The sequence below is a fragment of the Pleurodeles waltl genome, chromosome 4_2 (genome assembly GCF_031143425.1).
Source record: "Pleurodeles waltl isolate 20211129_DDA chromosome 4_2, aPleWal1.hap1.20221129, whole genome shotgun sequence".
Classification (NCBI taxonomy): domain Eukaryota; kingdom Metazoa; phylum Chordata; class Amphibia; order Caudata; family Salamandridae; genus Pleurodeles; species Pleurodeles waltl.
In genome coordinates, this window is record NC_090443.1 from 135,123,210 (window position 1) to 135,139,800 (window position 16,591).

Consider the following 16,591-nt stretch of genomic DNA (forward strand, 5'->3'; position numbering starts at 1 on the left):
AGAATGGGTCCAAAACGCAACATGGGCACATTTAATTTTTTCCCCTGAAAACTACCCCTTTTTTTGCAATGTGAATTTTGGACCCTAGCTCTGCCAATACCTACGGGAACCTAGCAAACCGTTCATTTATGACAACTAGACACCTAAGAGAATCCTGGGTGGGGTGACCTGTATGGCTCTCACCAGGTGTTTTTACCCAGATGCCCATGCAAACCTAAAACTTTGACTAAAACACTAATTTTTGTGAGAAAAACTCCTGAAATCTGTGGGGAGCCACACATTATCTACCACCCACCATTCCTCCAAGTCTCCTGATAAAAATGGTACCTCAGTTGTGTAGGAAAGGCATAGTGCCCACAAGAGGAGGGGCCAAAATGCAACATGGACATGAACACATCACATTTTCCCACTGAGAAGTGTTTTTTTTTTTGTTTTTTTTTTTTTTAACATTGTGGGGGGTTGTGAATTTTTGGCCTTAGTTCAGCTGGGACCTAAGGAAACCCAGCAAGCCTGAACATTTTTTTTAACTTGTCACCCTGGGAAAACAAGGGAAGGGTGATTTGTGTGGCTTGGACCAGGTTTTCCTACCCAGAAACTCTTGCAAACCTCATACTTTGATTAAATAAAAACACATTTTCCTCACATTTCTGTAATGGAAAGTTATGGAAGCTTTAGTCCAACCTACCCCATTTCAGTCCAACTCACCTTACTCCAGTCCAGCCCACCTCACCCCAGTCCAACCCATCCCACTCAAAACCACCACATTCCAGTCCAACCCACCCAACTCCAATCCAGCCCACCCACCTCATCCCACTCCAGTCCAATCCACTTCAGTCCAACCTAGTTCACCTTAATCCACCCCAATCAAATCTATCTCACACCACCTTAATCCACCCACTTCAATCCAATCCACCCAACATCAGTCTAATTAACCCCACTCCAATCCAAAACAACCCAAATCATCCCAGACCAATCCAATCTACCCCACTCTAATCTAATCCACACACTCTAATCTAATCCACCCCAGTCCATTTGAATCCAAACCACTCCCGTCCATCCCAGTCCAATCCACCCCACCCATTCTATCTCACTTTATTCCTCTCCATCCCGCTCCAGTCCAGCCCACTCCGATCCAATTCCACCACTCAGTCCATCTCACACCACACCAATATAGTTTACCCCACCTCAGTGCACGCACTCCACTTCACTCCAATCCACCTTACCACACCAAATACAATCCACCCCGTCTAGCCCACCCCCACTCCTATCCACCCCAGTCTACTCCAGTCTATTACACACTACTCCAATCCACCACACTCTACTCCAGTCCACCACTCTTCTCCAAACCATCCCACTCTAATCCAATCCTACTGACTATGTAGGAAAGTACCCTCTTTTAGGCATGGTTACCCCCACTTTTTGCCTGCTGTCAGTGTGTTTTTGACTGTGTTCACTAGGATCCTGCTAACCAGGACCCCAGTGACTGTGCTCTCTCCCTCTAAATTGGGTTGCTTAGGACTTTACACACCTCACAGTTGGCATATTGGTGCCCCCATATAAGTCTCTAGTATATGGTACTTGGGTACCTAGGGCATTGCGGCACCAGGGATTCCCCATGGGCTGCAGCATGTATTGTGCCACCCATGAGAGCCCATGCAAAATGTGTCTGCAGGCCTGCTGTTGCAGCCTGCGTAAAAAGGTGCATGCATCCTTTCACTACAGGTCACTGCACCAGGTCACTGCAAGTCACCCCTATGGTAGGCCCTCCTAGCCCAGAGGGCAGTGTGCAGGTACCTATGTGTGAGCTCATCCTTAATGAGCAGAGGTGCCCCTACGAACTCTAGCTCCATTACACTGGACTTCGTAAGTGCAGAAAAGCTATTTTACCCGTGTACTGGACACCAGTCACTACTTGTGACCAGCTACATAATCGTAACTCCGAACCTGGGCATGTTTGGTATCAAACATGTCAGAATAATCCCCCAGTACTGCTGCCAGTATTCGTTGTATGATTCCATGCGGTCTGGGGGCTTCCTAGAGGACCCCCACCATTGCTCCTACTAGTCTTCTGGGGTTTTTCAGGAAGCCTGTGATGCTGCCACTCCTCAGACAGGTTTCTGCCCTCCTGCTGCTTAACCAGCTCAGACGGAGGAAGGCATAACAAAGGATTTCCTGTGGGAGAGGGAGGTAACTCCCTCTCCCTTCGAAATAGGTGTTACAGACACCTGTATGCTTTGAAGGGCACATCTGGTGCCATCCTTGCATAAGCTGGTTTGCACCAGTCCAGGGACCCCCGGTTCGCACCAGTCTAGGGACCGCTGGTGCCTTCTCTGGTGCAAAACTGGACAATGGAAAGGGGAATGACCACTCCCCTGTCTATCACCACCCCAGGGATGGTGCCCAGAGCTCCCGCAGAAGGCCACTTGATTCTTCCATCTTGAATCCAAGGTGGACAGAGGCACCTGGGAGCATTTGAGTGGCCAGGTTAGGCAGGTGACGTCACAGCCCCCTCCTGATAGGTGGTCACCCAGCTAGGTGACCAATCACTCTTCCTGGGCTATTTAGGGTCTCCCTCTTGGGTGGGTCCTCAGATTGGATGTGCATGATTCCAGCAGGACTCCTCTGCATCGTTTACTTAATCTTCTGGCCACTTGGACTGAAACTCGACCCTCCAGGAACCGACAGTCTGCAACTGCAGCGACGACTCTGCTCTGCAACATTGTTTCTCAGGCTCCTTCCAGAAACTGCACCCTGTGCATCCTCTGAGGGCAACGAGTCTTCAGCCTGCACAACAAACAAGAAGGAATCTTCCTTGGAGTGAAGGAGTCACTCCCCTGCATCCGCAGGCACCAACTGCAATAATGACTGGCTCTGTTGATCTTCCTCCTCTGGTGCTGTGTGGATCCCGCATCACAGTTGGCGGTCTGGAGTGGTCCCCTTGGTCCTTTCTACCACCTTTCCAACTTGGGAGATGGTAAGCCCTTGCCTGTCCTTGCAGGACAGTACCCCTGTGCACCGCAAGTCTTGCAGCTACCAAGGCTTGTTTGTTCCTCCTCCAAGGGATCTTCAGGCTCTTTGTAGCTCCAGCACACCTTCCTGCAAAGCTCAGTCTCCTGCCTGCTACCCCAGTGATGTGGGACCCCTTTTCAGGTGTGCTGAGTGGGCCTCACTGCGACTCCTGTGCCTGCTGCCAGTGGATTGCCTGTTGGGGCTGCCTCCTCTTTGTGACTCTCCCAGCTGCTCAGGGCCACCCTGGGCCCCCTCCTTGGGTCGAGCCCCCTGGGCCTTGCTGGTCCTCTTCTATTTTGCTATCTAGCTATTTACTAATTGCTAATGTGTATATAATAGTCTGATTACCTACCTAGAGTTGGGGGTACTGCTTATACCGTATTTTAGTATTTGTGTTACTATAATAAAGCACCTTCATTTTTGTAACACTGGTTCTTTCATGTGTGTAAGTGCTGTGTGATTGTAGTCGTATTGCATAAGCTTTGCATGTTTCCTAGATAAGTCTTGACTGCTCATTCACAGCTACCTTCAGAGAGCCCTGGCTTCCCAGACACTGCCTACACTTCACTGATAGGGGATACCTGGTATGAGGGGATTGACACCATAGGTGCTTACCACACACCAGGCCAGCTTCCTACACTCTACTCCAACCCATCCCACTCTACTCCAACCCATCCTACTCCACTCCAACCCACCCTACCATACCTCCAATCCATTCACCATCCCAGTTCGGTCCAGCCCACTCCAGTCCATCACACTCAATCCAGTTCACCTTAACCCACTGACTCCAATCTAATACAGTACACCTAATCCACCCCACTCCTGTCCAATCCACTGCACTCCAAACCACCCCAACCCACTTCAATCCATTCCCGCCAATGCAATTCATTCCACCCCATCCACTCCACTCAATCCAACCCCTCACTCCATTCCAATACACCCCACTCCAATTCAACCCAGTCCAATCCAATCCATCCCTAAAGTCCACTCCACTCCAGTCTAATCCACCTCACTCCAAAAACCCATTTCACTCCACTCCACCCCACCCTACCTCAACCCAATCCAACCTACCACAGTCCAGTCCAACACAGTCCAATCCACGCCACCCAAATCCAGTCAACTCCATCCACCCCACTCCAGTCTACCTCACCCCAATTCAATCCAGTGAACCCCCACTTCAATCCACCGTACCAAATCCAATCCACCCCACTCCAATCCATCCACTCGACTCCATTCCACTCCACTATCCATTCCAGTGCAATCCACTCCACTCCAATCAAATAAATCAAATCCACGTCACTTCAGTCCACTCCAATCCTCCCCACTACAGTCCAGTCTAATCCACCCTACTTGAAATCAACCCAATCCAGTGCACTCCACCCTAGTCCTGTCACTACTGTCCAGTCCATCCAATCCAAACTAATCATCCAACTCCCATCCACCTTGCCCTATTTCAATCTACCCAACTCCATTCAATCCACCTCACTGTACACCAGTCCAGTTCACCCCACTGTACTCCAGACCACCCACTACCTCATTCCACTCCAACCTGTTTCACCCCACGCCAATGCACAACGCTCTGCCACTGAACCATTAAACTCTACTCTCCTTGACACTCTTACTCCCCCTACTCCACTCTGCAACACTCTACCCCCGACACTTCACGCCTCTTTTAGCCATGCTGAACAGCAGCTACACTGATGTATAACATGGCAAAAGCACGTTGCCAATAGCTCTTGTGTAGGCGAGAGCTATTGGCTTTGGCATTGCTTGTCTTAAACTTTATTTGCAATGACGTCAGCACGCTATGCACACCAATCATCATTGCACAGAAAAAAAACTGGGAAACCTCTTTCGTAGCATCTGAGGCTAAAAAATACCAAAAGGAATTCCCTCCTATGCTGCCATGATGTGCTGGAGCCGTCCTCATCCCCTTAGCACTGGTGCCGAGAACAGCTGCAGCACCTCCTTTGCACCCAAGAGGTTAAAATGCAAGTTTATTTATTTATTTTATGGAAGAATACTTTTAACTGCAGATTGCTCACCTTAGACTAATTTTCCAGGCGCCAGACTGGATCCACAAATCTTTTCTCCAAGGACTGCACCTGTGTGCTGCTAGTTGGTGCCATGCAGTTCTGTACTAACTCCACACCGTTACATAATTGATGAAACAGATACACGTTTAAATGCCACCCCTGTGGGCAAATGTCAGTTCTTTTTTTTCTTGGCTTCCAACGTTGATCAGGAGCTACCCTCCTACTTTGTTGGGTTTTCGGTTTTCATCCGTGTTCTAGGGAACAGTGTCCCAATACAACAGCTTTCATCCCAAGCTCCATCTGTAGGAAACAGGTGTTGGTAAGGACCTAAATGTGGCATGTCTTTGGAGTCTGCACTCTGGGCACAAATCAGGTTGCACAGTAAGAGCGCCTTCGGGCACCCTCAGGCGATATAGGACCAGAAGGCGAAGCTGTATATCACTAAACACAGGAAAATGTGGCTTAACTTCACAGAAGTCATGATCCGATTTGCTGATCCGATCCTGAGGCTGTTTCTGCGACTGCTGAACTCTGCGCTCAGTCATCCATCAAGTCCAAGCACAAAAAAAGCAAAGCAGGACTTGCCATGAATTTCTTGGGCTATCATCAAAAACGCACGGCCTTAAAGGAGCATATTTTCAGGTCCCATCTGGCTCCCTCAAAACCATAGGGATTCAAAGTCTGGTTACTGCCAGTAGGTCCATTCCCAGTGCAGCTTGCCTCCCTGGTTCCTGTTATCAGGCCGAAACTGACTTCGCTGCCAGTGTTGTTAATGGTGCTGGAAGAGGACCCAGTACCAAAGCTGGACCTCGAACAGACTGTGGCTGGAACCCAACCAATGTGCATTGAAATTACAGATGCAACTGGTCGTCAAGCAGACTGCCTCTAGCCCAGTGCTCCGCCATGTCAGACCTATCAGCAGAGGCTCCATTATCTCTTTCGCTCAGACTCTGATCCTATACTAAAGCAGGGGACACCTCAAGGAGTTAATGATGATGGGGTTGGCTTGCTTCCTTCTCACTATACTAATGGTACCTTGTACATTTTTTACAAAATGCCAGTGGGCTTGACACCTCGCTTCAGACAGAACTGGAGTCATCTCTTGTGCCACCAACAGAAGAGTGCCTCATTTACAGTGGTAGTTAGGAGGTCAGCTTAAGCACTATAATATCTGTTATTCTCTGTTAAATCCAAAACAAATGTCTATACAGAGGTCTTACTGCCTGGGCCTGCTACTTTTAAACCCTTGTTTTCCTTTAGCAATGCTTTTCCTGATTCTTTGAAGCCTACTTGATTGAAGCTTTGTTCTTACCCACATGTGAGCAGGAAGGTGACCAGCCTACACAGACTGGCACCTGGTGACCAACAAGGTAAGTCTTAACTCATGATCAACCACTTAGATGATTCATGATGGATAGAACACTGCCATCTCGCAGTTTGATTCTTCCTTGTTTTAGTGGCATCATTGTTTGAACCAATACTTAGTTCTCTGAGGTTTTTGACTTTGAAAGACCGTTTTCTTGACTCCCAGTATGTCAGCTAGTAAAATTTGCAAACTTTAGGTGTGGTTCTATTTGCGCAGTTGTAGGTTCACCTTTTCATGTCCCTCAGACTGTTAAGGTATCTATGTTCTTTTCTCCACACATCGCTCAAAGATGAAGAGGTCATAAGGGGTAGATCTGAAAAGTTCTTTATTTTTAAATAGTTTGGACAAATGATTTGCACATTGGTTGATCGATTGTTGTGGAGGTGAGAATAAAGGGAAACCAATTCTAATATTAATACTTACTGTATTTTATATGAATCTCTGCAGTGCCTGGGGAGAAAGGAACTACGGGGATAGGAGGGAAGGGCATTATTGCTCACCCCACCATAGTGAAAGTGACTTCCTATGCTCTGGCCTTTGAAGTCCCAGTAGCTGATACTTTGTGCTGCACATAGTGCATCTGTTTCTTTTTAAGAGCTACTGTTCGTATTCACAGGGAAGTGGTGATGCTCATTTTGCTGAATAAATCGTTCGGGATTTTTTTTGGGTGTAAAATCTTTTTCTTTTAAACCATAGACACTCGCAAACATCTTCTCGGAAGCCGGAAACTAGGGTCTAGAGTGTGCTGCTGGGATGGGAACAAATGTACGTGGGGTTTATGACTCCACCACAATCCTCGGAGTTAGACACAGTCAACTAAAGAGATTCAAATTGGACCGAACATTGTTTTTTTTCAATTGTGAAGAGTGTGTCATTCTGTATCATAGTTTGCATCCATTCACCAACTTCTGGAGGTATTCTTGAGCGCTTTCTATTTCTCCCATTGAGAGTTAATTGTATAAATGGAGTGCCCTAGTTATCTAGTTAGTATTAAGATAGTTTTGGGATAATGGTAAACTACTATCTGCACTATGGATATTGCCCAGTAATCACCTACTGCTCTAGGGCTCCGAGGGAAGACTGCATAATCTCCTCCTGCCTTTTTATTCACTTGCTGCAGACTGCTTTCAACAAAAATAACTGAATAAGAATGCAAATAAAAGCAGGACTAATGATTTCAGTTACTTGATTTACTTTAAAATAGATAATTAAATCTCTTGGCCTCTTTCTCAATGATATTTTTAATTTAAATTTGCATTCGTCCAAAGATGTCTCTTAACCTTTGTTTTACGCTCCTGCACTCTGCACTAATGATTGTATGGTGATGGTCTTGAGTGGCCGCTACTTTATTTCTTAATGTCTCCTCCCTCTCTGTTGATTGTGCCACAGTAACATTGACCCTGGGGCTTTTCTGCTGGGTGTGTTTTGTTTTCTCTTTAATTTTATCAGATGGGTTGTATGATCATAACAGAATAAATGAATTGATTGAAACATGTGTAGATCTCACATTGAAGGTGCTATCTAAGTTCCTATATGACTCAATCTACATAGAGCGGTTGCACTCTTTGGTTTGATACCTTCTGTAAGGCGGTGCTTCTCTTTCCTCTGTCCATTCAGGTAGATGCCAGCGGGGAGATTGTACTCTTGTCTCGCGGCGGCTGCCCGTGGAAGGAGCACCTCTTTCGCCTGGAGCAGGAGCTAAATGTGGAGAAGCCCATCAAGTTCGTGCTGTTCACGGACCAGAATGGCCAGTGGAGAGTACAATGTGTACCTGCCGGACTGAACACTTTCCAGAATCGGTAAGGACCAGTGGGTTAGGCAAGTGAATGCTGTTGGGAGCAAACCTCTAAATTGGAAAAACTGGAGAGCTGTCTGACGCCTGTTTAGTATAGCCAAGCTTTAGGGTTATTGGCCGGCTGCACTGTTAATTTGTTCACACTGTACATTTGACTGCACTAAAAGTGCTCCGTCCTGCTTGCTAGCTCTGGTTTTCAGTGGCCCATTGGTTCAGTCAAATGTTCATGCTTTATTATTACTCAAATCTTAGCCTCCTTATATGAATGCCCCACAGTGGGCCATTTTAAATTGCTTTTTTGTTGTTTTGGCCATAGGTTCATTGACTTTTAGGAAAGTCCTAGGGAGGAAACGTTTGCAAACTTGTGCCATGGTGCTGAACAGTCCACTCAAACGAAGGGCCCAGAAATTACTTACCATGGTGATCGAACCCAGTTAGGCCCAATATCCAGTTAGACTACTTGTGGAAAAGTCCTGCCAGGCACAGTTCTGTTCTCTCCTTGTGCTTTTTTGTCTTTTTCTACTCTCTTATTTCTACTCCTACCTCGTCTTCATTGAAGGCACTTTGTGACTGCAAATGTATCACCAACGTATTTATTCTGTTCATTTCCCTGTGCACTTCAAGCACAGCCAAGCCAAGGGGTGGGCGACAGATTCCCTGGTGCCCTTGGTTTCCGGAGCCTGCCCCAGACCTTCTGCATCGGTTTATGGCTCTTTCTCCACCGCTTCCGCCAGGAGAGTGTTCTGTGCATTCATTACCCTCTTAGAGCAGAATAATGTCCTCCTCTTATGCCTTTGACATCAAATGTTATGCATGCATTCATTACACTTTAATTGCAGACAGTTAACTTCCGTCAAAAGTGTAACAGAAGTGAACTGTCTTTGGTGATTCGACGCGATCTCTGCCCTCCCAGTGGAGAACTGTTTTCAGCCATTATGCCTGGACCAGCTCAAGTTCCCCCATGCATTTGGTGCTCTTTCAGTGCTGACATTTCCCTTCCAAATCGCCACTGCCATCATTTCACATGCACTTTCATTGTTCTTTCAGGCCAGAACGATTTCCTTCCATTATACCTTTGGAAGTTGTTCATGCATCCACTGCCCTTCCAGTGCAGATGTTTCCATCTCGCACCTGAGCAGGCAGTGCTGGCCCCAAGCATTCACTGTCCTTCTAATCAAGAACGACTTGCTCCAGTTAAGCGTTAGCCATCGGTGATTGTTCTAGGCGTGACTGCCTTTTCAAGGCAGACTTGTCTCTTCCATTACTCCTGAGCCAGCAGTGATTGTTCAGTGCATACTTTTGCCTGTTAGTATGGAAATGTTTTTTCTTTTATGCTTACCTTTGGTGATTGCTCCATTAAGTCATTGTTCTTTTAGTCCAAGAGATTTCCTCTAATCTTTCCTTATTCTTTGGAGGTTGATTAATACAGTCACTGACGTTTCAGTGCTGACACTTCGCTTCTATTACTCCGGAGCCAGAGGTTCTGCTTCCTTTCATTCCCCCTAAGTTCAGACCGTAGCGAACTATGCCTTAGGCATTGGAGGTTGTACAGTGCATCCACTGCCCCTTCAGTTCAGGCTTGTTACAGCCATTACACCGGTGCCACCGGGAACTGTTCCATGCTCTGTAGTTATGCCTGGGCCTTTATCATTATTCAGCGCACTCACTGCCTATGTTGTACTGCGATTTCTCTTCCATTACCCTTGAGCTAGCGCTGCTGGCTCCTTGTATTCGCTGTCCTTTCAATTGAAAACTAAATGTTCTCATTGCACCTTAGCCAATATTTTCTTTTTCCGTTCAGTCTCTGGCTGATGGTGAAGGCAATTTTCTGCCGTTACACCAAAGCAATCATCCTCTTCAGTTTCACTTTGTCACCCCTAGGTCTGTAACTCTTTTTTTGTCTAATGATTTGCCTGCCTTTTTTTCCTTCTTCTGGATACATTTTCCTGTAGATTCCTCACCTTTGAATACTCCACTCTTTCCAAGCTTCTGACTGGGCTAGAAAAAGTGTTCCCAGCAGTCACTGTCCAGATGGCACCATTCTGCTCCAGACATGACTTTGCTTCTGCACATGACGGCACCGGAGCATATTAGGCACCAACCAAGTTGAACCTGGCGTTTCCCTGTTCTTAAATCAACTATATGCAGGTCGAGATCTTCTAGCTCAGGATGCTGGATCTTTTCATTACAGCTCTGGGCTGCTTCATAAGGGAATGCCTATTCCTCTGGGCTTGGCAGCTCTGAAGGTGGGTCTTGCAGGCATTGCACCGGCCACCAGAGGAATCAGTCCTCCCATTAGTCTTCCCCTTCTGCAACTACCACCAAACCACTTCAGTGTGCCTTCAGTGTTGCATGCCCATCCATTAGGGGTCAGGCTCCATTATTTCCTCCCAGGGTGGCAATCCATCACATCCAACAGAAGGGTCTTACAAGTAGCTCAACATGACTATGTGCCCTGCCTTTTCTTTTTGTCCTGCCAGATCTCCACCCCCCACCCCCGACCCCGCCAACAGTCTTTTCCCCCTTCGATGACTAGCTGTTGAAGGCAAGCTCACCACAGTAAGTCGTGGACCACTTCCGAATGACAGCCAACCTCCTCATCATTTGGGTTCATGATCAATGAGCCGAAGTCGCTCCTAGCTCCTTCACAAAGTCTTCCATTCATTGGAGCTATTCTTCAAGCTATGTATTTTAGGCCTTCCCTCCAACTCAACAAGTCCAAGCTATGATTTTGCTGATACAGGCTCCGTCCTGGATTACTGTGAGATCAGCTGCAAGGCTTCTTGGACTCTTGGCCTCCTGCATCCACCTTGTCTGCTATACCAGGTGGCACGCGTGTGCTCTGCCATAGAATTTGAAATTCCAGTGGGCCCAGCATCAAGAAAATCTGATAGATGTCATCCAGATCTTGGAGGAGATTGTTCAGAACCTGCAGGGGTGGCTGCTCAAACGCAATTGGTCCAGTGGCAGGTGCTGCTCCTTTCCTCACCCAGATCTGACGGTGGTGACAGACGCATCACTGCTGGGCTGCAGAGGTCAACTGGGGGAGGTGGAGATCAGAGGACACTGGTCTCCGACAGAAGCCTGGCTCTACATCAATCCGTTGGAATTATGGACCATTTGTTTGGCTCTGAAAGCCTTCTGGCAGTTCATCAAAAAGAGACTGATGCAGGTTCTAATGGATAACACCACTGCCATGTGGTATTACAATAAGCAGGGCAAAGTTTGGTCCTGTGCCAAGAGGGTTTGCACCTCTGGGGTTTGGTTGGAGTTTCAAGGCATTCACCTGATTGTGAACCTCCTGGCTTGGCCTTTGAATGTCAAAGCGAACAAGCTGAGCAAGTGGCATCTGACATATATCTACATCATGAGTTGGCGTAGGACACCTTCCAACAGTGGAGAGATCCCTTACTAGACATTTTTGCCATAGTCAAGAATGCAGAATGTCAGAACATTTTGCGTGTTGGAGTTTCCACAAGAGCAGTCAGCAATCCATTTTAGCTGGAGTGGAACATGAGGCTCATGGACTCCTTCCTACGTCTGCCTGCAGAGTTCAGAAAAAAGGTACAGAACAACAGGGCCAAGTTATCTTAGTGATCACTGACTGGGCTAGAAGAGTATGGTACCAAGACTTTTGACCATGGGCATCTGTCCTCCGACCAGGCTACCACACTGCAGGATCTTCAGTCACAGTAATTGGGCAAAGCCCTCCACCCGAATCGGCGAAACATACATCTTCATGCTTGGAGACTGAGCGACAACAACTGGCTGCATTTGATCTTCTGCCTCAAGTGGTGAATGTCATCCTTCCCGCCAGGCACTCTCCCACGAAATTCACTGATTCTGTGCACCAGGACAAATTTGTGGTCTAGTGTGGCATTCATACCACTGATCCACTTCAAGTGAAGCTGTCAAACATGCTTTTGTTTGTTTTATCTTAAGCTCAGAAAGGTGTTGCAGTGGGCACTACTACAGGTGGTTTGTCACCCCATTCAGCCTTTCTATGTGTACCGGACTAACCGTCCAAATTTAAATCATCTGTTGCAACAAGATTTATTAAAGGTTTGACACACATTCCCTCCACAGCAGTCCGTGATGCCACAGTGGGACCTTAGCTTGGTCTCGACGTTTCTCTTGTGTGTGCCATTCGAGATGATGCATAGTTAGTTTGTACCAACTCCTGACTTTGAGGACTGTCTTCCTCGTTGTGTTTATATCAGCTTGTTGCATGAGTGAAATTCAGGCACTTTTTGTCTATTTCCATACACCACCTTTTGCCCAGACATGTTGGTGTAAGGACTCAGGCAGCATTCTTGGCAAAAGTCACTCGCCATAGCAAGTGGGTGAGTTGATTTTTCGAGGCCTGTACTCTAAGGTGAGGAATCTGCAGTTAGAAGTATTAATCAGGAGAACAAGTTACTTAGCATCAGAAATGCTCTTTCTGGTGGATACTCTAATATCCGATTCCTCACTGCCCTCCCACTACCCCTGGAGCAGAGCTGGTGAAAAGCTTTCAGATCCCATCTGGAGCTTGAGGTATTCCAAAGCGAGGAGTCTGTGGTTGATAGTGTCCTATTACAGAAGGAAAGTCACTTGTGTTTTTTTTTTTTTTGCTACTTTTAGTAAACGTTTGGATTCTAGAGGTGTTCCTCGTCCGGCTTTGGTTCATATCTTATGCTCCTAATACTTTGTGGATGAGTGTTTGACAGAACTCACTGGAGGGGGATTTATGGCTTTGGAATAGACAGTAGAGTCATAAAAATGTGCATGTTGTATAGGTCCAGAAGTTTTCATGAGTGTTGCGAATGGTTTCCTTTTAATTTTCTCCTAATATCTGCTTTGACAACAGTTTGATGGCATTACTGGCCTCTCTGTCCTTGGCCCTCTCATGTCATGTTGACCATATTTGTACCTATTTTCAATAGTCAGTTTGTCCTCTTTTTCTGCCACGTTGTCCTTCTACATCTTTATTTTCTGTAAAGTATGTCCTATTGATTTAAATAAATCTTTATTCGTGTCCTTGAAGAGCAGCTGTGAATAGAGCTCGGAAGGCAGAGTGATTATTTTACATAGGCTGAAGACCCTTCAGTTTTTTGCTCTTAGCATCAGTCTTGGATGGGATTTTCCCTTTTTGTGAGCCCTGGTGAATCCAGTCCATCTTCAGATGGACACCCATTTCCTAACTTACATACCTTCTGCTCCACGAGGCAGAGGATTGGCTGAGCATACAGATGAAATCCCCCACTTGCTTCTAGAAATAAGTGTTATCCTACAGTTAACAGTGTAAACGAACTATGCTCTCTGTCCTTAAAGAGAATACTAGTCTCTATTTAGATAGCTATAAAGTATAGTGGCGTACATATTGTACTCCCTTCCAGAGACAATCCATAACTCCTTGCTCAGATTTAAGTGCTTTGGAGGTAGGCCAGGGACATTCTAGAGATAGCGCAAGTCACCTCTAGAGGCGGTTGCTTCATTCTCTCAAGATTCAATCCCCATGCCCCCTTCTGTTTAGGAGACAGTTCAGAGGGGCATTGGGTATGGTGGGATCCCGTTGTGCAGATACTAAATTCTCCAAGACACGCTGGAATTATTCAGCGTGAGAGGCTTAGGGTTTAGTGCGCGTTGAGTCTGCACTTCACTTACAGGTACTGATTCTGCAAAGAGGAGTGGAGACATTATCCTTGCTGCTGCTTTTGTTGGGATTCTTTGAGGGAAGACGAGAATAACCTCCATTCTCCTCCTTCCGTGCTGCCTAGTAAGTGATCCCTCTGACAGCGACATTGGTGGGTTGGATGTTACCCAGTACTTGGGCTTTCCCTGGTCAGAGGGGCAGTACAGGGGAGGAAGGTACCTGGGGATCTGCCCCCTTTTCAGACCGGGGTTGAAAAGTATCCATGTTGAAGTGGGTACTGACGCGGTGTGACGTTGGGGGGCTGTGCAAACGAGGCCGGATCATTAGTCTTCTGCATGCTTGGTTTGTAACTCTCGCTCATGGGCCTCTCTCCCTCTCTGCAGGCTTTCGCTCCTGGAGGAGTGGCGCGGCGTGCGGGACGAGGAGCTGTCTCAGAGCAGCGGGATCCCAGGCTGCGTCTTCGTTCATGCCAGCGGCTTCATCGGCGGAAACCTGACGAAGGAAGGGGCTTTGGCCATGGCACGGGAAACCCTGAAGAGACAGCTAGCCGCCAATGGACAGTGATCTCTGAAGTCTCCGATGTCCCAGCCAGCCTCCAGTGGAAGGTCGTGTCTGAACCCCGTCATATTCCAAGTCGTCACCACTCTGAGTGTCCCGGGGGGCCACCAGTCTCACACTGAGCGAAGATCGTGCCGTAGCAGCTGAGCTTCCGCCGGAGTCTTTCCTCTGCACCCTTGGGTTCACGCAGGTCTGCCGTGGACAGTCTCCACAACCCTTCCATGCTGGAAAGGACCTGCTGCCCTCTTAATCTGGTTTCAATACACACATTTTAAAGTATTCAGTAGCGTTTGTTTTCTTTCCATTAAATGAATGACTGGATTATGTGAGACATCAACAATTTAGAGAGTAACACCTCTAATAAAGGCGATGGGGTTAGGGTTCTGCCAAACCAATACAAAAGTTTCCCCCCTGGACTTGTTGCTAAAATCCAATAACAACAAGTCTAGAGGAAAACCGTTTGTACTGGTTTTGACTACGTGGGCGCCTCACCTCTCCCAAATGCCCTAATATGCACATTTGCCCATCTTTTCCAAGGCTGCATATCTCGTGAACAGCGCGCCGTGCAGTGAGTGAGTGCCCCGAGAAAGCACTCTCAGCTTCTAGAAAGGTGCAGGTGAGATTGGAGAGTCTCTGTGAGACCCTGGGGCTACCCTTTTAATGACGGCAGCCCGTTGGCGCAGACGTCCATTGCTTTGAAAGCGATGTCACGCAGCTGCATGGAAATACCCCAGAGCTGTCGCCTGCAGTACTGCGACATTAAAACGGCAATGGTTCTTAATTGGAACATGTTCTCGATTACACCTGTCTTATGCAGTGATTAAACGGGCTCGGTGGATGCTGGCAGGAACATGCCGCTGTTATTGGCAATAACATAGAGTAATGTCTCCTTCACCCAGCTGGTTATAGACTGCACTCAATTTCTGAATTTCCGCCTGCACCAGAAAGTGAGTTATGTTTTGGGTGTTTGTCTAGCACCCTTGAGGTATGGCAGCGGCTTCTAGGCGCTTAAGGGTACAGGTTAAACTGCAGTAAAATGTCAGGCAAGACGATGGATACACATTAATTTGCCAGGGCTGACTTATGCGCAGGGTATTTTTCTGATTGCACAACTGGCTCTAGTAAACTGTTACTCTGCCTTGCCGATATTCTGAAAGTCACTCCATGCATCTCTGATTCTAGGAAAGGGGCAGCCCATGCTTCGCCTGGCTCTGATAGGCCTGCGCCTTGGTACTTGTGTTGAGAAAGCACCCCAGTTGAGGCTTGTAAACCAGCAGCTGGTTCCCACAGTGCAGCTCTCCCTGCAGAGCTGCTTCTTGTAACGCAGAACCCTGTGCGCATGTACGGTTCCTATACAGCGGGAGCCGTGCAGAACCGGCCTTGGAAAGCAGCACCGCATAGCTGGTTCTGCCATAGGGCTCTCCTTGCTAAGCACAGCCAGTTCTTGTAAGGCAGCGTTCCGCGCCGCGCTGCTTCCGGTAACGCGACACACCCAAGCCTTCCTGCCGCCCGAAGAAAAGCCACCAGTTTGTGCACGGATCTGACAAAGATGTGTTCTGGAAAAAAACATGCTGCAACCCGTGCAGCGCTGGCCCAGTGCAGTGGAGACGTGCAGTGCACAATTGGCTCTGGGGAATCAGCACAGGTAAATGATAGAGCTGCATACCGGCTTCTAGTAAAGATGCATGAAATGTGGCTATTTCAGAAGTGTAAGTGCTGGTCACTACCCTGCATAGATGTCCTGGTAGAAAAGCAGTCCGTTCAGAGCGTATTCTGACAGTGCAGGAACCTGTGCATACACAGTTTTACTAAACAGCACCACATGCATAGTTGGTTTCTGGTAAATGGCCATTTCTGCTTTAAAAGTTATATCAAGGCAGCTACCGGCACATACCTCATTCTAGTAACGCAACAACCACTACATACCTGATTCTAGTAAAACAGCAGCTGGTGCATACCTGGTTCTAGTAAAACATACCCGAATATAGAAAAAGTATCAGCCAGTGCATACTTTGTTGTGGTTTCTGTACCTGATTCTAGTAAAGCAGCCTCCGGTGCGTACCTGATTCTAGTAAAGCAGCAGCCGATGCACACCTGATTCTAGTAAAGCGGTGTAGGAAGTTGGCTCTGTATGTACTATTTCAAAGTAAGAAATAGCATGCACAGAGTCCAAGGGTTCCTCTTAGAGGTAA

General features: G+C 47.3%; 1 protein-coding gene across 1 annotated transcript in view; it reads left to right on the forward strand.

Annotated features, from left to right (window-relative positions):
- MYG1 (MYG1 exonuclease) overlaps window positions 1-14,678 on the forward strand; it is a 103,051-nt gene extending 88,373 nt beyond the window's left edge. Inside the window, exons 6-7 of the mRNA XM_069230954.1 lie at window positions 8,029-8,210; window positions 14,225-14,678. Of these exons, the coding sequence (XP_069087055.1) occupies window positions 8,029-8,210; window positions 14,225-14,405 (363 nt within the window). The 3' untranslated portion in view covers window positions 14,406-14,678. The remainder of the gene's footprint in view (window positions 1-8,028; window positions 8,211-14,224) is intronic.
- Window positions 14,679-16,591: the final 1,913 nt, after the last annotated feature.